At 36.8% G+C, this 21,104-nt stretch overlaps 2 protein-coding genes across 4 annotated transcripts in view; one reads left to right on the top strand and one right to left on the bottom strand.

The window, feature by feature from the left end:
• LOC149949112 (uncharacterized) overlaps nt 1-21,104 on the bottom strand; it is a 300,220-nt gene that overhangs the window by 267,878 nt on the left and 11,238 nt on the right. The gene's annotated exons all lie outside the window — the stretch shown is intronic.
• On the top strand, nt 10,213-19,526 carry LOC149949113 (L-xylulose reductase-like). Its single transcript, XM_090169049.1, has 7 exons — nt 10,213-10,264; nt 14,757-14,854; nt 16,118-16,272; nt 16,686-16,728; nt 17,268-17,432; nt 17,982-18,099; nt 19,377-19,526. Exons 1-7 carry the CDS (start codon nt 10,213-10,215, stop codon nt 19,499-19,501), a joined length of 756 nt encoding a protein of 251 aa, XP_090025175.1. The 3' UTR covers nt 19,502-19,526.

Genomic DNA, 21,104 nt, shown 5'->3' with positions numbered 1-21,104 from the left:
CCGAGTGGTATTACAATCACCGTGTCTGTCTGTCTGTCATGCGAACGCGTTCGCATTTTCCGTGCAAAGGTTAATCATTGCGTACGCAGTTTCTCGAAATCTCTGCGTTCGCAGTTTCTCGAAGGGTTGGCAAAACCACCGTTTGACGGTGAGCGTTAACGGATTCAATTGCGGTTTGGTTTGGTTTCGATGGTGTTTTTTCGTTAACGCTCACCGACGCTTTTAACTCAGTTTGATTTTGTATTTCTTTTTTGTAATGTTTATGCGTAGGTTGCGAATGTTGAGTTCGTGTCATGATGGTTGTGGATGTTTAGCCTGTTGTGTTTGTACGGGCGTTTTCTCTCCAACTTCTACTTAATGACTTTGGGACGGACTGAATGCTGAGTGTTATGCAACCTCTCAACGTCCAATGGTAGGGTTTCCACCAATTGTTCACGATATTCGTCTTAGTATCAATTTGCGATTTATTGACGCCGGCCGGGAATCGAACCCGGGTCTGACTTGTGCTAGAGATTTACTCTAACCACTCAGCCACCAACGCTTGTTAAGTTACGGTGTTTTTCTAAAAAACCGCTTTGGCGAATGTCATTTACAAAGTTATAACGTTAGGTACTATAATTTATTCTACATCATTTTAAATATTTATAAATTATATTAATCTTATATTTAATTAAATATTTATAAATTATATTAATCTTATATTTAATAAAATATTTATAAATTATATTAATCTTATATTTAATAAAATATTTATAAATTATATTAATCATATATTTAATTAAATATTTATAAATTATATTAATCTTATATTCAATTAAATATTTATAAATTATATTAATCATATATTTAATGAAATATTTACAAATTATATTAATTTTATATTTAATTAAATATAAATAAATTATATTAATTATTAATTATTAATTAATTAATTAGATATTTTAGTATTTTAATGTAAAATTTGATCGTGATCAGGAATTGAACTCGGGTCACATTTTTTCCATGCGGCTAGTTCACCGCCGAGCCATTGACTTCTTTACGTAAAATATTAAAGTAAAGGAACCATTGTGATAAGGCGGGGTTTTTTACTAAATGGATGAATACAATATCTGTGGATATTTTTTATTGAACTTTGTTTTTTTAATTTTTGTGATCTTGTTAAAGTCTAAATATTTTACGTATGAAAATTTAAAGGTCACATCTTGTTTCAGGTTATTTTTTTCCACGAAAACGTCCAGTTTTGGAGGAACCTTATCCGGTTTCATAATAATAACGTCGAAAATTCCTGTTTGTTAATGGTAAGGTGTCGCACTTCTTGCTATAATTAAACTTTGGTTGGTTTCTAAATTTTTGACGGAATTTGTTGCTTGATTGCGTTATATTTTTCTTCCGGTTATTTTTCTTTGAAGCCTGATCGATGGAGTTAATATTATATATTTTCTATTAAGTATTTTTGTTTTGAAGGCTGATCGATTGGGTTAATATTAAATATTTTTATAGTTTATTTTTGCTCTGAAGCCTGATCGATTGAGTTATTTTCTATTTTGCTATTAGTTATTTTTGCTCTGAAGTCTGATTGATTGGGTTATTATAATAAATTTTTCTATTAATTATTTTTGTTCTGAAGCCTGATTGATTGGGTTGTTATTATATATTTTTCTTTGGTAATTTTGGCTCCGAAATTTGCTCGATTGGGCTTTTGTATTTTAATTTGTTGATTGTGTTGAGCTTTTGGGCGGTATTGTTTGCATTAAATTATTGTTCTTTGTGTGAAATGGTTTAAAGTAGGTTTTTTTTGTTGTTATTAAGGAATTGTTTTATGCCACGAGGTTTGTTTTATTGAATTTGGTGTAGTGCTTTTTAAATAAGAGTTAGTCAATTTTGAATATTAGATGGCAGGAGACGAGGGTTTATCTAAAGAAGAACTAAGAAAGGGTATCGGTTTTACCCAGGTTATCTTCATCATGGGCGAGTGTTGAAATAAAATTAGCGTTAAAGATGCGCTAAGTATTGCGTAAGTGAGAAAACTAATAACAAGTACCCTCTGTTGATATTTATTTCATTAAAATTTGCTTCGTATTATATTTAACTGATAAACTTGTTCTGTAAATAGGGTTAAATTCAATTGTGCATTGTTTTAGTAAGTCTAACTCGCTGTTGTAACTACTTAATTTATAATATTCTAAATAAATTAAACTCGGTTGTTTCGTCTCAATTATTTAAATTAAAATTAAAATTTTATATTGGGCAGAGATTGAACCGAGATTACGTTTTTAGTAAATATTTCTGAATTGCAAGATATCTTTAAGGGTCGTCTCGAGAAATTAATACCTCTAGGGACCATTCTTCCGAGGAGAGGTATATTTTGGCTTGCCAACTTGTTATTTATTCTTTTCCCAGTATGTAACCCCATCTCTCATATTTAATTCACGCCACGAAAGGCCACGACTCGCATTTTGTCGCCATCTTCCCCCGCCTTGGTGAATTAATATCTTTGAGCAAGGGCTAGGAATATTTCTTATCAATCATCGCATGACGAGAAATTCCTTAAAAAGGTTGCACAAGGTTTAAAAACCGTAAACGTAAGTTTACTTTACTCAAAGTTTTCAAGAAATAAATAAAAGCTAAGACGAAACATAATTAGTTCTGCATCAAGAGGTATATTTAATAAGAAAAATTATTTACTTGGAAATTTCTGCTTTGTTATGGAATAATATTTAAAATAAAAACCATAACATCTTCTCGTGTACACTTAAAATGCGAATTGAAGCGAGAGACTAGATATGCGCCGTCGAGAAGTGCAGCCAAGGAGGATAATAACCGTAGGGGACAATTGCATTTTTACTTATAGACTAAAATTCGGTGCTGCCCTCTGAGTTAAAGCCGGTAAACTAACGATTTTGGCTGGATGTTAAAAAATTTCGTTTGATAATTTTAATGTAATTTATTGCTTACCAAGTGGGATAATAACCCTCCTTGTGCTTACAGATTCTATTATCGTGAATAAAAGTTGTTTAAAGGTAGGAAAAGGCGATTAAAAATATATAAGACATACATGAACCTTATAAAACAGTATTTAATAGTTTTGATTGTCAAATATTAAAAATATTTTTAACTCTAAAAACAGAAACAGATTTCTATTTATTGGCTATTTGCCTTAGCTAAATGTGAAGAAATTTAGCCAACTTTCTCTCTTGTGCAGTTTTTGTTTCCAGGTTTTCAAGATCCAATTCTTCATTTCCTGTCCGTTTTTGTTTGACTTTTGTCGTATCATCGCAATTTCATCCTTAACTCGCTGATTCATTACTTTTACAGAATGGTTGATTACATTACACACCTATCACGTAGTCTACTGTCGCGATAAATACAGATTCATTTATATCCACTGACACATCACTACAATTTAACCGATTATCAAGATTAACAGGTGATGACGTTGGACCCTATTTAGTTCCAATTTGTAAGGAACTAATACACAATTATATTTTGTTTCCGCTCCACGCACAAACCTGAATTTGTTGAAAGTTAAAACCCGGCGTAGATATTTTAGTTAGTCGCTTCCTCTGGTCTAAATTTTTAAACCAAGAAAGTTCAAAATGTTCACCGCAGACCTTGAGTTTTCCTTAAAAATGCAATATACGTAAAAACACGATAATATTGCGTAAGTAAACGGTTTATTAGGCCGACTTGTTTCGGCACGATTTGTGCCATTGTCGTCTTAACAAAGCCGGCAAGTGAATGATATTAACAATCGATTGACGTATCATGTGTCTTTGTACTTCTAAGATACCGAGATAAATCGTGGAACACCGGAACGGCGGACACAATCAAATAGACATTCAACTTAATAAAATGGACGAGTTTACAAATTTGCATGAATTTCCAACAGTAGATACGCAATATATTAAGCTAGGGTTTTGCTTTTTTATGATAGACTTTCCAACCGTTTTGGATTTTTAATCATTCTAATAACTAAGTGAGGTCATTGTAGAAATGACTCGTTATAATTATAAATGTTCTAAGTAAAGTAAGGATGTATGGAATGATATATATATCCGTCTTCATTCCTCAGCAAGCAGTTCGTCCAAAAATTGCTGGCTGTTGCAAACTGCTATGACATGGGCTCCTATCTTAAAATTAGACGCAGTTAATTTTAATGAGAAAGATGTTTACTACAAATTTGAGAACGATGGCGCTACGCAGCGCAACGGAGCTTTACCGCTTCTATTTTATAAAACGCGCGACGCACGCTCGGTGGAACGTGTTAATAATTAGACGACAGAAAGGGAAAACCCCTAAGTGTTGTGTAGTGCCATCTTCATCATTGTAAATTTTCGTTTTTAAGTTTTATTATTGTTTTTGAATTTCGTTAAAAAATAAAGATGGTTTTTTTATAGTTCAACACTTAATCTTTATTATATTATGTTCTAGGTTATTGAATAATATTATACAAATTGGCTCCCCGAAGATTTTAAGAACTCTTAAGTTAAATCTCAACAAGTTGACAAGCCAAAATATACCTCTCCTCGGAAGAGTTTCTAATTTTCAGTGAAGTGTACAATGTATCCGTGGTTCTGTGGTAGAATGCTCACCTGACTTGCAGGAGGGCTCGGCTTCGAATCCCGCCCGGTACTAACGCAAATTGGAAAATATTTATACTGCACCTAATGACAACAAAATACGGGCTCTTTTGTAAACACCTTTTCCCTAATTCTAAGAAACTGCGTACGCAGCGATTACCCTTTGCCCCGAAAATGCGTACGCGTTCGCAGGCCTGACAGACAGACCCACAGACAGACACGGTGGTTGTATAACCCCTCCTACGGTACAAAGTCCCCTCGGAGAGGTAATAGCCCCTCCTAGGGTACAAAGTCCCCTCGGAGAGGTAATAACCCCTCCTAGGGTACAAAGTCCCTCGGAGAGGTAAAAACAACCCAAATTAAATTAAAAAGTAAATAATGTATATTTATCCATAAAGTTCATTACAATTGTAGAGTAAAGTATCCCCAGAAAGCCCCTAAGCCAAGCTATTAAAATATATAAACTCCCGTAACATTAAAATTAAACTTAATGCCTTATTATTAAATTCCCCGTTTGGCTATGCTCGAAAGAAAAGACCCATTGTATTCCATCTCACACAACGTCAAGAGATCCACGGTCCGCCGCCTGTGAAAACAGGGAAACTAGAGAGAAAGCTACCTGAAGGTCAAATTACACCACAGGATCCAAATCCGAGCCTTCCAAAAGAGCGAGTGAACCCCAGTAACAGTGAGAAACGTTTCCATCGTCCCACCTAGAATTTAGGGTTTATCCTTGAAAACGGAGCTATCTTAAGATCGACCCAAAGAATATCGAGAGGAGAGACTAGCAAATTTAAAGATAACCCCTGTAGCATTTTAGAGTCCGGCCGACGTCGGGTAGTGTCTTAAAACAGAAAGGTTGGCCTACTGTCGGGCCACCCCACTCTGAAAGGTCGAAATGTCCTAGTAGAAAAGTAGTCGGCCGACCGTCGATCGACAAAAAAATTCGACTCACTTCCGATGTATGTCCTACTCAGAAAGGACTATGGGCCGACTCAGAAATGACTATGGGCCGACTCAGAAATGACTATGGGCCGACTCAGAAATGACTATTTGCCGACTCAGAAATGACTATGGGCCGACTCAGAAATGACTATTTGCTGACTCAGAAATGACTATGGGCCGACTCAGAAATGACTATTTGCCGACTCAGAAATGACTATTTGACGACTCAGAAAGGACTATGGGCCGACTCAGAAATGACTATGGGCCGACTCAGAAATGACTAGGGGCCGACTCAGAAATGACTATTTGCCGACTCAGAAATGACTATTTGACGACTCAGAAATGACTATGGGCCGACTCAGAAATGACTATGGGCCGACTCAGAAATGACTATGGGCCGACTCAGAAATGACTAGAGGCCGACTCAGAAATGACTATAGCCGACTCAGAAATGACTATGGGCCGACTCAGAAATGACTATGGGCCGACTCAGAAATGAATATGGGCCGACTCAGAAATGACTATGGGCCGACTCAGAAAGGACTATGGGCCGACTCAGAAATGACTATTTGCCGACTCAGAAATGACTATTTGACGACTCAGAAATGACTATGGGCCGACTCAGAAATGACTATGGGCCGACTCAGAAAGGACTATGGGCCGACTCAGAAAGGACTATGGGCCGACTCAGAAATGACTATTTGACGACTCAGAAAGGACTATGGGCCGACTCAGAAATGACTATGGGCCGACTCAGAAATGACTAGGGGCCGACTCAGAAATGACTATTTGCCGACTCAGAAATGACTATTTGCCGACTCAGAAATGACTATTTGCCGACTCAGAAATGACTATGGGCCGACTCAGAAATGACTATGGGCCGACTCAGAAATGACTATGGGCCGACTCAGAAATGACTATGGGCCGACTCAGAAATGACTATTTGCCGACTCAGAAATGACTATGGGCCGACTCAGAAATGACTATTTGCTGACTCAGAAATGACTATGGGCCGACTCAGAAATGACTATTTGCCGACTCAGAAATGACTATTTGACGACTCAGAAAGGACTATGGGCCGACTCAGAAATGACTATGGGCCGACTCAGAAATGACTAGGGGCCGACTCAGAAATGACTATTTGCCGACTCAGAAATGACTATTTGACGACTCAGAAATGACTATGGGCCGACTCAGAAATGACTATGGGCCGACTCAGAAATGACTATGGGCCGACTCAGAAATGACTATAGCCGACTCAGAAATGACTATGGGCCGACTCAGAAATGACTATGGGCCGACTCAGAGATGACTATGGGCCGACTCAGAAATGACTATGGGCCGACTCAGAAAGGACTATGGGCCGACTCAGAAATGACTATTTGCCGACTCAGAAATGACTATTTGACGACTCAGAAATGACTATGGGCCGACTCAGAAATGACTATGGGCCGACTCAGAAAGGACTATGGGCCGACTCAGAAAGGACTATGGGCCGACTCAGAAAGGACTATGGGCCGACTCAGAAATGACTATTTGACGACTCAGAAAGGACTATGGGCCGACTCAGAAATGACTATGGGCCGACTCAGAAATGACTATTTGCCGACTCAGAAATGACTATTTGCCGACTCAGAAATGACTATTTGCCGACTCAGAAATGACTATGGGCCGACTCAGAAATGACTATGGGCCGACTCAGAAATGACTATGGGCCGACTCAGAAAGGATTATGAGCCGACTCAGAAAGTACTATGGGCCGACTCAGAAATGACTATGGGTCGACTCAGAAATGACTATGGGCCGACTCAGAAAGGATTATGAGCCGACTCAGAAAGTACTATGGGCCGACTCAGAAATGACTATGGGTCGACTCAGAAATGACTATTTGCCGACTCAGAAATGACTATTTGCCGACTCAGAAATGACTATGGGCCGACTCAGAAATGACTATTTGCCGACTCAGAAATGACTATGGGCCGACTCAGAAATGACTATGGGCCGACTCAGAAAGGACTATGGGCCGACTCAGAAAGGACTATGGGCCGACTCAGAAAGGACTATGGGCCGACTCAGAAATGACTATTTGACGACTCAGAAAGGACTATGGGCCGACTCAGAAATGACTATGGGCCGACTCAGAAATGACTAGGGGCCGACTCAGAAATGACTATTTGCCGACTCAGAAATGACTATTTGCCGACTCAGAAATGACTATTTGCCGACTCAGAAATGACTATGGGCCGACTCAGAAATGACTATGGGCCGACTCAGAAATGACTATGGGCCGACTCAGAAAGGATTATGAGCCGACTCAGAAAGTACTATGGGCCGACTCAGAAATGACTATGGGTCGACTCAGAAATGACTATTTGCCGACTCAGAAATGACTATGGGCCGACTCAGAAATGACTATTTGCCGACTCAGAAATGACTATGGGCCGACTCAGAAATGACTATTTGCCGACTCAGAAATGACTATGGGCCGACTCAGAAATGACTATGGGCCGACTCAGAAATGACTATTTGCCGACTCAGAAATGTCTATGGGCCGACTCAGAAATGACTATGGGCCGACTCAGAAATGACTATGAGCCGACTTCAAAAAGGCATATTTCCGACTCGGAAACGACGTTGGGCTAACTTCATATACATACAATTCCGACTGTGAAACGACGTTGTGCCGACGTCAAATTAAATCACACTTCGGAAATCCCACTTAATACCAATTTGATGCCTTAACAGTAATTTAGCTGAGATTGAATCGATAATAATTTTCAATAAAAATGAGCTATTTATATTAATAGAACTAATCCAAACAATATACAAGTCTAAAAATCTTTTGGCGAAGTACATAGAATTAATATAGTAGTGATATAGAAAAGAAACATTTTAATTAAGCTTCTAGATTTTAATACGTAAAAACATTTACAATTCAAATACTTTTAACAAATATCATTATCTTTTGATGTTGTAGTCTATTTTATATGTTATTTATAAAACACACGACCTTGTAATTGCCAAGTCCTAACAGCTCATGCAAAACATTGTTCACAAAGCTATAATTAATTGATATAGATATTATTTATATTGATATATTATTGAAAAACTTACTTTGTTAGTTTAGATTTAATGTATTTCTCAAGATTTCAATGATTTTTCCATTAATTTTTAATAGAAATAGAGTTCGCCAATAAACTTCTAACATGCTGCTAGCCCGGAGATGGCGCTGCGAAAGTATTAACTGGCGCGTGCTTTTGAATTTTTTAAACTATGAAGCTTTTGAAAAACGTTTGTGCTCGTATCAATAGGCCTATTTATTAATACATTTTAAATTTTTTAATCTATTTAGAGTATAATTAATCAATATCAATAAAAATCAGTAATTAATATTTTGAAATAATATCGTAAATCGCAAACCCCTGTAACACATGAAGTCGGTTTAGATCAAAGACTATAAACGCTTCGCTTACTAGACAGGCGTCTCCATACAAAAAGCCTGTTAACACTTTCGAAACCCGGGAGAAGCCTTTGACCAGCTGTTAGAGGCACCACTAGTAGCACTCTGAAGCGCGGGGAAAATTTTGGCCAGCGTCTGCTATCGTATGCATGTTGAGGCATTGAACACGCCAATCTATTTATATATAGTCTTTGGTTTAGAGTCGGGGTACGGTCGAAAAGTCGGTTTATAGCATTTAGTTGGGAATAAATAGCGGTACAACTTAATCTGGCTGGCGCGGGACCAATTTCGTTCCATAAGGAGACTTTATCAACTTTATCGTTCTACCGTGGGGGCATCTGTCTCTATTGGTGGCAACTATTGCAATTGCATTTTTTCGCGAATCTGATGCGAAATTTAAATCTATGATTTCTCGTAACAAACAAACCTTTGAAGTTGTTTAAAAATAATTTTATTCTGTCAACACGATTCTTTTTAACTCAAGTTACGGTGAGTTAGCTAATAATTATTTATTTTTAGCCATATAACTTTACAAAATATAGATGGCACTACCGCCTAATTATAAAGATGAATTTCGTACAGTCTTATCAGATTAGGTCCCGCGTAACCATGGCAACTGGAATGGTAATTTTAATTCTAGCAGTATTATTCCCAATTCAATGGTTTATAGTCGACGACCAAATGCCGACCTAAAAACGTCGAAACGTTTTTCGACACTAAAACGTAAATCCTTTTTTGGGACTATTTATGGTCGGTATGCCGACCATTATCCAACTTAAAATAGACCTTACATTGAATTATTGGATTCGACATTAACTTTATGAAACCGACCATATTTATTTAGGAAAAGGGGATATTTTAATTATTTTCTGACTATTTGATGATGATGAATTTTTTATTCACTCCAAAATAAGAAAATAACGTTTATTTAGTATTAATTTTTTCTAAATCTAACTTAGTAGCTGTCAAACAATTAAGATTTGTTTATTTTAACTGTAGAGAAACAGAAAAAAAAACTTATTTGCAATTTATTATTCTCCTAGTAATGTATGTAGTTGTCAGCTCTTCCAACGAATATTATAGAAGTATATATCAGTCGCACTTGTTTGTAAGTCAGGGTGAGAATGTAAGGGTATTCAACGCCAACATACAGATTGTTGTTGATTGCAAGCCCACATATCACTCGCAATCCGGTACAAGCGCACGCTGCCTTGAATTGAGAAAAAGATGGAGTTTAATTTCGAAGGAAAACGAGTGGTGGTTACCGGTGCTACAAGAGGTAAGCCGTTCTTTGAAAATTCGTACTTTAATTTTTCATGTCAAATTTGAAACATAATTAGTTATATTCAGACACAATGAATTGAGTTAAAGTAGATTTGAATAGAAATGGTCCATAAAAACTGGCTGACCACAGGTTGTATTTGGATAGTATTGGTAAAGATCATTTATAATTTATATGGCACCGATTTTTCAAGAGTTATGGCCGTAATAATAATAATAATCAGCTAGGTTAATACCCAAGGCACCGCCTTAGGACCAAGTCATCTTGCGACATATTATGCCTTTAAACAGGAGGTTGGGTTACAATGCGTAAGAGGGTGGTAGCATACCCTAAATGCCACGCGAACCAACAGCTCCCTAAACTAAATATAACCGTTAACCTCTACCAGTTTTTATGGAAAGAGGAAACCGAAGAACTCGGGCTAAAACACCTTTAACCAGTGAAGAGAAAACTTGCAAACTCTACGCGGAAAGAGTGATACCGAGGTTTCATCCAGTACCACAAGTTGGAATCGAACCCGGCTCCTTTTGCTGAGAGGCGAATGCGCAAACCATTCGTAAATGTCATTTTGTGATTTTTTTTCGTACGGTCATCGTTTTAGTAGAATAGACATATTAATTAACCAAATCAAAAATATTTATAAGGAACACTTATATTAAAAGGTTTGTTATTGCCACGTCAATCTTAAACAAAATCATTTAATTTAATATCTGCTTACATAAAGGGAAAGATCGTCTGCCATGTATAATAATAATAATCAGCTAGGCTAATACCCAAGGCACCACCTTAGTCCTAAGTCATCAAGCGACTTTTGAAGCCATTAATTCAGGTGACCGGGTTACAATGCGTAGGAGGGTGGTGCCACGCGAGCCAACAGCTCCCTACACTAACTGTTACCGTTAACCTCAACAAGTTTTTATGGAAGGGGGATCCGAAGAGCTCGGGGAAAAACCCCTCAAACCAGCGGGTAGAGAACTTGCAAACTCAACGCAGAAGGAGTTGTTCCGAGCTTTCACCCAGTGCCACAGGCTGGGATCGAACCCGACTCCTCTTGCTGCGAGGCGAAAGTGCTAACCAATCCGCCACCAACTTGAGAGTTAATTTCTAGATTGATGACTTATGATAAAGAACCACGTACCTCGTCAGTTTGTTTTTAGTTTTGTAAGCGCTTTAATTCGAATATGTTTGTTTGTGTGTTTTTTTTAATTTGTCGAATTATAAGTTTTTGTAAAATTTATGTTACTGATTCGCTTTAACAAACTTTTATAATAATAATAATAATCATCATCATCATCAAGGCTATTACCATAAGTGGGTCATTCTATCTATCGTAAGTTCACAAATTCCGGGTCTCGGTCGGGTATCTTAGTCTGGGTTTCGTGACGTCAGAGCTTGTATAGCGAGCAAACTCAAGAGAAAATTTTTGAAAATATTTCGGCGGAGGTGCCACCGAGTGGTCAAGACGGCAACTAAAGGGGCGTTTATTTAACAAAACTTTACCCTTGGATCTTAAACTGACCTTGAACAAATATGTTACAGGTTGGGGGGGGGGGAATTCAAGGAGCCAACCCCCAAAATTTCTCTCTCTCGGGCCCTCGAGACATGGTTCAGACGTTAAACGTACCATAAGAGAGGTAGTATCAATTCAGAGTGAAGTTGATGTGATACACAGTATAGGTCAGTTGTAAAGGGCTGCCAGACCGACCGTGACAAAGACTCTAGTCATAGGTAGCAGAGCGTTTTGTCTACTTTGAGAGAATGATCCACTTATGCTATTACCCAAGGCACCACCTTAGACCCAAGTCATCTAGCGACTTACAATGACTATAATCAGGTGGCTGGGTTAGAATGCGTAGGAGGGTGGTGGCAAGCCTTTCAGGCCACGCGAGCCAAAGCTCCCTAAACTAACTATTTTAACAAAAACAGTTCTTCGAAATGAAAAAAAAAACAGTTTAGAGCTGGTTATAGGTGCAGCCTTAAAGGGACATATATTATTTTTATTGTTGATTAATATGTCAAATTCATTGAAAGTATTAAAAATATTCCTGTGAACAACAGAATGACGTCATTCAGCCTTTCAAATCACAGTCCACTGCTCCTCCAATTTTTAAAACAAAATCTTTGATTCAATTTTCCCCACATTAAACATAAAATTTTTAAAATTTATTATTTTTATTATGTATTATTTATTTATTGCAGTAATCTGCAACAAAAATAAAATAACTATAATAATAAATTTTAAAATGTTTATGTTTAATGTGGGCAAAATTTTTTAAAAAATTTTGGAGGAGCAGTGGACTGTGAAAGGCTGAATAACGTAATTCTGTTGTTCACGGGAATAATTTTTAATACTTTCAATGAATTTGACAAATTAATCAACAATAAAAATAGTAAATGTCCCTTAAAGGCTGCACCTATAACGAGCTCTAAACTGTTTTTTTTTTCAGTTCAAAGAACTGTTTTTGTTATGAGAAGTGGTGCTTTACAAGAGTTGCAAAAATATTGAAGTTAAGAAACATTATCAAGAAGTTTATGATTTGTTCTCTCCAAATATTAACAGCCATTTTCTTGACTAACAGTCTGAAACAAAAACAATCCCAACATGATTTATAAAAGAAAAAATTGATTCCGAAACCATTCAGTAGATGGCACATTAACCCCAAAACCTAATTTTGTTCGCGCATTGTCAAGTCGAGGTCAAAACTAAAAAAATACAAAACACACACTAAAAATCTAAGAAAATACAATACTACTCTCAAATGTGTTTTAAAGAAATAAATAAAATTTTTAAGAATAATACCAACGTAAAAAAAATAATTCCGAAACCCCAAGTAGAGGGCGCAGTAACCGTCAATTTTCGTAATTGTACTGCACGGTGTCGAAGTTGAGGTCAAAACTATATCAAATATGTTTTCTAAAAAAATACATATTTTCAAATGTGTTTGAAAGAAATATAATTTTTAAAGGTTAGTACTATCGCAAAATAGTAAAACAACCTTACTATTTTTTTTTTCATAAAGGTAGGATTCGAACTCTTGATTATCACCTTCGTCAATGGTGCCTACCTTTTAAACCCGTGCCCGAAGAGACGGAGAAATACGCGGCCGCTAGCCGGCTACCAAACGCCTCCCACTCCCTTCGTAATTTTCGATGTTTCAAATACTTCATTTTTTGACGTCGTTAACTAATTAATTAGTAAAAAGTGTATACCAAAGGAGATGCTCCGTAATGCAAGGAATTTAAATCTGGTCTCAAAAGTAAAATCGGGCGAGTGGTTGATTTTCTAATCAGTGGCAAAAATAGAGTTTCAATTCGAGGATCCGTCCCGATTGTCCTCGCGTTAAGTTGACGAGTCACGGATTCCCCCGTTTCGGGCAGCATCGAAAAGTATCCTATACAATTCAGCGCGTTTTTCAGGAGAAGGGAAAAGTGAGCTCTAAATACTCACGCTGACGCGGTAGAACATTACCTTTACAATGCGTATGTGTTTTGATAACGTTACGAGGTTTTAGCTTTTAAGCGACGTGAATAATTGTTTTATATTTTCACCATGAAATAAGGTTTCTTTTTGTGTTAAATAAATATTTTTTTAACGAGGAAGATTTTTACATTGATAATGATGAAGATGGCGCTACACAACACTAGGGGGCTTTTTCACTTCTGCCTTATAATTAATTAACACGAGCGAATTTATAAAATAGAAGCGGTAAAGCTCCCTAGTGCTGCGTGGCCCTAAATGGGTTAGGGTGTGCAATAACTGCTGGCTTTACCGGGGAGTCGGGGTCCGGCTCTTGTAACCCATAAGGGCGGTGGCGCACTGGGAGATGTTAGCTCTGATCAAATGGTCCTATCTCCACCTCCGACTTCGGTCAGGTTTGGGCTGGATACTGTGCTTCGGCGCAGGCTAACGGAGATGGTCCGTGCAAACTGGCCGCCTTGGCGGATTGGGTAGCCTGCTGTGGGGCGGCGGGCCTCCATATGCGTGCACAGCGGTCCTGTTTCCCGGCCTTTTGGAACCACACCGGGATCATTGGTGCCAGCTGTGCCGGGTAACTTGGACTGCTGTGTGCTCGTCGTTCCCCTTTAGGAGCTCTCTCCAAAGGGCTTGACTCCCTGCCTCCATAGGTGGGGTGTCGGCTGGAGTTGCTATAGCATCCATTCTAAATCCCACTGCTGTGTGCGAAGTGGGGATTGGTCCACCCATTGCTGCACCTTCTGCTGGGTTGAGTGGCTTGCGTCAAAGGTGCGACCATCAGTAGTTGGGTTCTGCTACCCATGCTGGATTTGTCACCTGTCCGGGCTAGGTGGACGCTGGCGTAGGGCACTATGATGATAGGCCTCCGGTGGTATGGTCTCTGTTACTAGGTACACCGGGCTATAAATTCTGACACTCTGTCCCTAGTGCTGCGTAGCACCATCTTCCTCATAGTTGCCGTAAAAATATTCCTAATTAAAATTAACTGAATAAACTGCGTCTAATTTTGGCCAGGTATTGGACGAGAAACTGCCAGGCTACTGCATAAGCTGGGAGCCCATGTCATCGCAGTTTGCAACAACCAGCAATTTCTGGACGAACTGCTTGCTGAGGTATGAAGACGGATGTATATCATTCCATACATCCTTATTGAAGCTTCCATGTACAGTCTGTCTGAAAAGTTTGTTTGTCCTATAATTTAAAAATTTAAATTGGGATAATTTATTTTCTAGAAATGCTAGTAAGAAAGTTCTTACAAAATCCGGAAGCTTTTACACGAAACTGAAAATATTTCATCGGCGTCGGCTATCGCGTATGCGTTTACAAAGAGGCTAGAGCCGATTGCCTACTTGCTGTAGCAAACAGCTTGCGCCAAATTCCGACACTGGCGGTATCAAATTCCATTTGATATTCTCGCTCGTTTTTCTAGGGTTACTGCTCTAGCTTTAAGTCACGTTATCGTCATTAACAACCAATAATATGGCAAGCCTTTCTATGATAAATAAAAATCGCCTGTTACATTTTCTTCACCATTTTTTCTGGAATCCGAGAGGAGCCACAAACCACAGGATCATGTCAAGTTGAGCAACGCGCTCGGCAGGAGACTACTGAATAGAGGCCGATTCCGGAAGCTTTTTCTGATAGCGTCTATCAGCTTTTGGCTTCACGCGCAAGCTTCTTTGCATTTTCTCGCTCCTTTTTATAAGCCCGCCTTAACTGTTCATTATTCACAAATTTCACACCTTTAATATTCGTAGTTATTAGGGGAGAAACAGCGCGTGTATCGATAAATATCAATCGTCTTGTGGGTTTTTATTTGTTTACCTTTATGACTTTTAACATTTATAGTTATCTAAATTCATGACGTTTATTTTTATACGTTACGGAAGGTTTTTCGGCGTCGCACTTTTATTCACCGATTTCTTGATATGTTAGTTTTGCGTACTGTGCCAATTAGTTAAATGCGTATTCTCTCCTAATATTTAAAAGGTCGTAGCTCGTAAACTATTGGTCGAAATTTGAAAATTCAAACACTTTTCCTATTTAAATCAACCCAGAGGAATATGAAAATCACAATTAAACATCAAATCAAATTTCTAAGCGGCAAAAAAGTTACTATTCCACATTTTGGAAAGTTTATACGAAAATAGGTCAAAACCTATACTTTACCTTATGTCAAAATATGTGTATTGTAATGCTTTTTCTGTTATTTTCAGCAAGCTAAGAACTTTGTTACTAGCATTTCTAGAAAATTAATTATATCAATTTAAATTTTTAAATTATAGGACGAACACATTTTTCAGACAGACTGTACACTTCACCAGCAAAATACAACTCTACCTTGAAGTACTATAATGTAATATTTCTTTCCGCAGCTGCCAGGTATTAGTCTGCTGCACGTTGATCTGAGTCAGTGGGAATTAGGAAAGTCTGCTCTGGCGACAGTCGGACCTATTGACCTATTAGTGAATAATGTCGGAATTTCCATTTCTGAATCTGTTCTGGATGTCACCGAAAAAAATTTTAACATGTAAGAAAATGTGAATCAGCATTTAGTTCCATAATCATACGTATAGGATAGATAAGGATAATGAAGAGTCTAGTTTCACTTAAACTCATCCCTCTATCGAAAATGGGTTCAACTTTGTTTGTTCCTTACCACTTCGTTATTCCCCTATTTTTACTAAATCGGATTTCGTAGAAGTATAATAAATGCTTCAATCATTTTTCGAGGAACAGGGGTCAAACTAGGTCTTAAAGAGCAACCGAATAATTTGAATTTTGAAGGTTGGCATTCGAAATCATGTGTTTTCGGAAGTGAGAAGATAATCCTAAATCACGTGATGGAAGGGGATGAGTTAAGTGAAATATGGCCCTATTTTTTCAAACGATTCCGCTTCCTTTTAAAAATATTAATTTGTAATACTTTTTATTTACATTTAGTCTCACTGATGTAAACCTAAAGTCCACATTTTTTGTTTCCCAAGTAAGTTACATATTGCTAAATCTTTTCCAGTTTCCAATGGAGAATGTTTTGTGGCAATTGTGAATTACCACAAACATCACTTCATTTCGAGAACTAATTTTCAAAACCAGTGTGAGAAATCGATAAAAGCAGCTTGGCCAAGTCAGTTCGCTCATAATTAACTTTCAAAACGACAACGCGGGGAATTAAATTACTTGTGAAAAAACCGCGACTTAAATTCTAAATTGCGTCAAATACTAATGATGTTTGTATAGCAAACATGATTAACTAATTGTTTTAGTAAAATATTTCGGAAATTGAAATTACGTTAAGTGTGACCGGGGCCTAATATGGCGCCTAAGACCCCAAAATTTCCTCATCATAATTAAGAAAATTTATATAAAGGCCCTCAAAGGAGCATAATCTGTCACTTTCAGGTTTAAAATTGGTTCTTAGTGTATATTAACACGGCACTACATAAAATTAAAATTTTCTAAAATGCATATTATCAAGAGGTATCTTATTAAAGTTTGATTCTGTACATTTGTTTATGTCTTTAGGTTGCTGCCCAATCAATGATTGATCGTGGCACAGGTGGCGCTATTGTCAACGTATCCAGCGTTGCCGCTTTGGCTCCAGCGAAAACCGCTTCGGTGTACTCTGCCTTAAAAGCCGGCACTTCTAACTTAACCAAATCTATGGCTCATGATCTGGCGAAGCATAAGGTGACTGGCATTTATTCCAATCTTGAATGTCTTCGGTTAAAAGATAAATGAATATTTAAAAAATCACATGGACTGCCAAATTAAAATGGGTAATTAAGAAACCAGGATGTAAGAGCTATCGCAAGTTCGGTCAAATTGCAATTTGACAGTCCACGTACTTCTTATTTTAAAGGATTATTTACTATATATTTCCCTTCTAAGTTTCAGTCGACATCGACATTTCGTGGTACTAATTTACTCATTTTTTTAAATTTTAAGACATTATTATTAGAGATATTGAAAGTTTTGAAACTTAGATCGACATTTTATAATCTGAGGATATATAAGTATTAAAGAAATTGAAGGACAGGGTATTTTTCGACTTTTCTTAAAATTCGGATATTTGCGCAGCCTTTTCTTTATCCGAAAGCTTTGATGATATTTCTCACACGCGCTAAATAAAGTCAAAAGCTTTGGAAGGAGTAGTTTTATCATAGTTATCGATCGAACAACTTGGGTTAAAATTGTATTTATAATGGACTCTTTATTGGCCTGGCATTTCATTTATAGATTCGAGTGAATGCAGTCGCTCCTGGAGTCGTCAATACGCAAATGGTCAACGGATTAAGGTTAAATCAAGATCTCATGAATCGAATGTTGAGCGAGCTACCAATACCCGTCGTCATTGGTCTGTATATCGTTCCTTATTAGGTCGTTAAGATCAATTGACAATTTCATCAAAACCAATCGGAAGATATCGTTACAACCCTTGAACGAATTTGCTTAAGAAATATTTACGAGATTGTTTATGAATTTAATTTCCTTTTATTTGTACTATCGGATTCTATCATCTAAACTACTACTTTTAAGCCCATGAATATAGACTATTTCACATGTGTGAGACAACGTTCACCCATGTCACGAGGACTAATGAGCCTTGAGCTATGGTTATTGTTACATAGACAAGGTCACTTGCGTCATAAATAATATTTAATGGCCCTCAATTATGTAGCTAATGTTCTAATCCCACTAAATTATATTTGCACCTTAAAATACATTAAAAATAGGTCTATTAATCCAATTACCGTTTTAAATTAAATAATTAATCATGTTATTATAAATAAAAAAGAAATACTTTTTTTTTAAATTAGATTAATTGATAATTTAGGTTAGGGTATAGAAATATGATACGCGATGTATACCTTTTAAAGGGCTTTCCAACCCTCCCTCCTGTAATATTTAGTAACGCGTTACGTTATTTGTGAACCGCAAATGAAAACCAAAATATATTCTGAAATTTTCCCAACTTGCTTAAAAATTCCATAGTAGAAATTATTAAAAGCAGTGAAGCCAGTGCTTCAAAATGTGTAGACGTAGGATCAAAAGTAACGTAAGACCCAAAAGTGTGTCAACTTTACCTTTGCGCCCGTTAAAATATTTACTAAGAGCTAGTCTTACAATTGACTACATGACCTACTAGTTTGATTAGTACTAGCGACGTTATATGTAGTCCATGGTCTGCCGCAATTTTATCTCTTCCATTTTATCTCCCGTAGACATACGTTCTAAAACGCCTCACTCGGCGGCGCTTAAAGGGGCTCCAAAATTCGGTGGCCAAATGTGTGTAAAGTCAGTAAAGTGCGAAATTTACGGTTAACTCTGCCCGCCTCTGCCAAGGCCGAGTGAGGGGTTGGGGGGGGGGGAGGAAAAGCATGCTCAATTTTCTTATTTTTTAGCCACCGAACTTTGGAGCCCCTTTAAGTGGAGGAAATATAAAATTTTGATGAAGTTTTTCAACCCCTTCTTCCACTCCCTCTTTTTACTTCGCGACAAGCTCTCATTAAACATTATACAGTATTGACACACTTGATATTTATGTCGCTTTTGGTAGGATCACGTACAAGTTTTCAAGTGCGGGTTAAATTCTCCAAGGATTCTATAACTTTGTTCTTTTTTATAATATAGAACCCATCGAAATTGCGAAGGCAATATGTTTCCTGTTGAGCGATCACGCGTCTGTTATTACCGGAGTGACTCTGCCCGTCGACGCAGGATACTTGCTGAAACTGCCACTTGGAGACGAGGCCTGACCGGCCACGTGATTGATTTCTTGAAAACCCACAAGAGTTTGCTTGGGTTAAAATAATAAAAAGTTATTTGATAACTGATTGTTTTCCTGAAATAAAATCAACAATTAATTAAATTTAATTAATTTTTTCATCAAATTCCAAATTTCTCAAATTTTAAATAAAAACCATTGCATAAATTGGGGATATTTAATAACTAAGCATATTTTAAAGTATTTAACGTTAATTAATGTAGATAACACGCATGAGACACTTCATAGAAATAATCTAGAAAAATTCAATAAATGAAGTAAATACACAAACAAAAGTTTTACAAAATAAAAATAAATAATATTAAACACTATAGAAGCATTCAATCGTAGGATCCTAATAATTGGAAAGAAGAATTTACATTACGAAACCTTCTTTTTAATTATGTTAATTATATAAAATAAGTTAGATTTTAATAAAAATTACTACAACGCGATACATTAAATTTTGGGAAAGATAACCTAACCTTTGAAAATAACAAATGTACGAATTTCTTCAAATCACCATGTTATTATATCCCCGTACAAATATTTTGGTGCTGAAATACTGCTTTTGAACAGAATATTTTTCAAACTGCTTTTCTTCTTAAGAGTAGCTGCAAAATGTCTGTATACGTGCCAATTCCTGCATGTTTTTAGCGAGCTTACAAAAGAAATTATAGCCAACCCTAACAAAAAATTAAAGGCTGCAATGTGGATGCAAAGCAGTTCGTTTTCAGTTTCCTTGTAGCAACGCTTGTGTTCATCTGTAGTCACATTCCAGCGTCACTAGAACAGTTGTTACAATAAATTTACAGGTGAATTGCAGCTTTTCGACAGTTATTAGCATTGTAGCCATAGTACTGTTATTTTACAATCAAATTACAGTACCTCAACAGTTACAGATGCATTGTAGCCTAACTTAAGAAAATTTGTAAGCCAAATAGCGGCTCTACAGTCGCGTTGTATTTTGCAGAGTGGTTTTCCCGGCACAAATTAACATCATTATAAAAAGTTACGTAGTAACGCTGTATAGTGTTTCCGATAGTAGAATCAACAGATAATATATAATAATTCTCAGAGTAATGAACCAACCAGAACCTTTAGTTAACTTGGCGAGTAAATTGTATTTTTTAAATTATCTCTAAACATGCATATAACCCTGGTAATTAAAGACTTTCAATTGGTTCATGCTTTTGATAGGGTACTAATTGCTTTTATCTTGAAGGCTGGTGTATTGTTAAGTGCTTATTTAACTAAAACTAAACATTTTTGTTACCATGAGTAACTTAACGTGTGACGACCGGGTTTCCGACAGTCTGGCATAATTTACCGAATGCATGAAGTAACCTAAATTATTTATATTATTAATATTTTACCTCTAAAAAATTTAATGCACTAATTAAATTTGATTTTTTTTATAATTTTATTATTATTTGAAAATAAATAGTAATTGTAACCGTATGGGTTGAAATAGTTGATTGCGGATTGCTATTAATCGAATAATTTCCAAACACCCAAAACCAATTTTGTAAAATAAACTGGATAAGTCCATATAGTTGAATTTCAAACAATTAAATAGCAGGACTGCTTTGCTA

Source organism: Leiobunum rupestre, chromosome 3 (genome assembly GCF_980474605.1).
Source record: "Leiobunum rupestre chromosome 3, qqLeiRupe1.1.hap1, whole genome shotgun sequence".
NCBI classification, from domain to species: domain Eukaryota; kingdom Metazoa; phylum Arthropoda; class Arachnida; order Opiliones; family Sclerosomatidae; genus Leiobunum; species Leiobunum rupestre.
Note: the sequence above shows the minus strand (reverse complement) of the source record. Positions and strands in the feature narration are given on the sequence as shown.

Bases quoted from the DNA above. Each gene is read 5' to 3' on its own strand.
- LOC149949113 (XM_090169049.1), top strand. From the start codon at position 10,213: ATGGAGTTTAATTTCGAAGGAAAACGAGTGGTGGTTACCGGTGCTACA. The intron at 17,433-17,981 runs GTGACTGGCATT...TTTCATTTATAG, and splicing joins ATGATCTGGCGAAGCATAAG to ATTCGAGTGAATGCAGTCGC. The intron at 18,100-19,376 runs GTCTGTATATCG...TTTATAATATAG, and splicing joins ACCAATACCCGTCGTCATTG to AACCCATCGAAATTGCGAAG.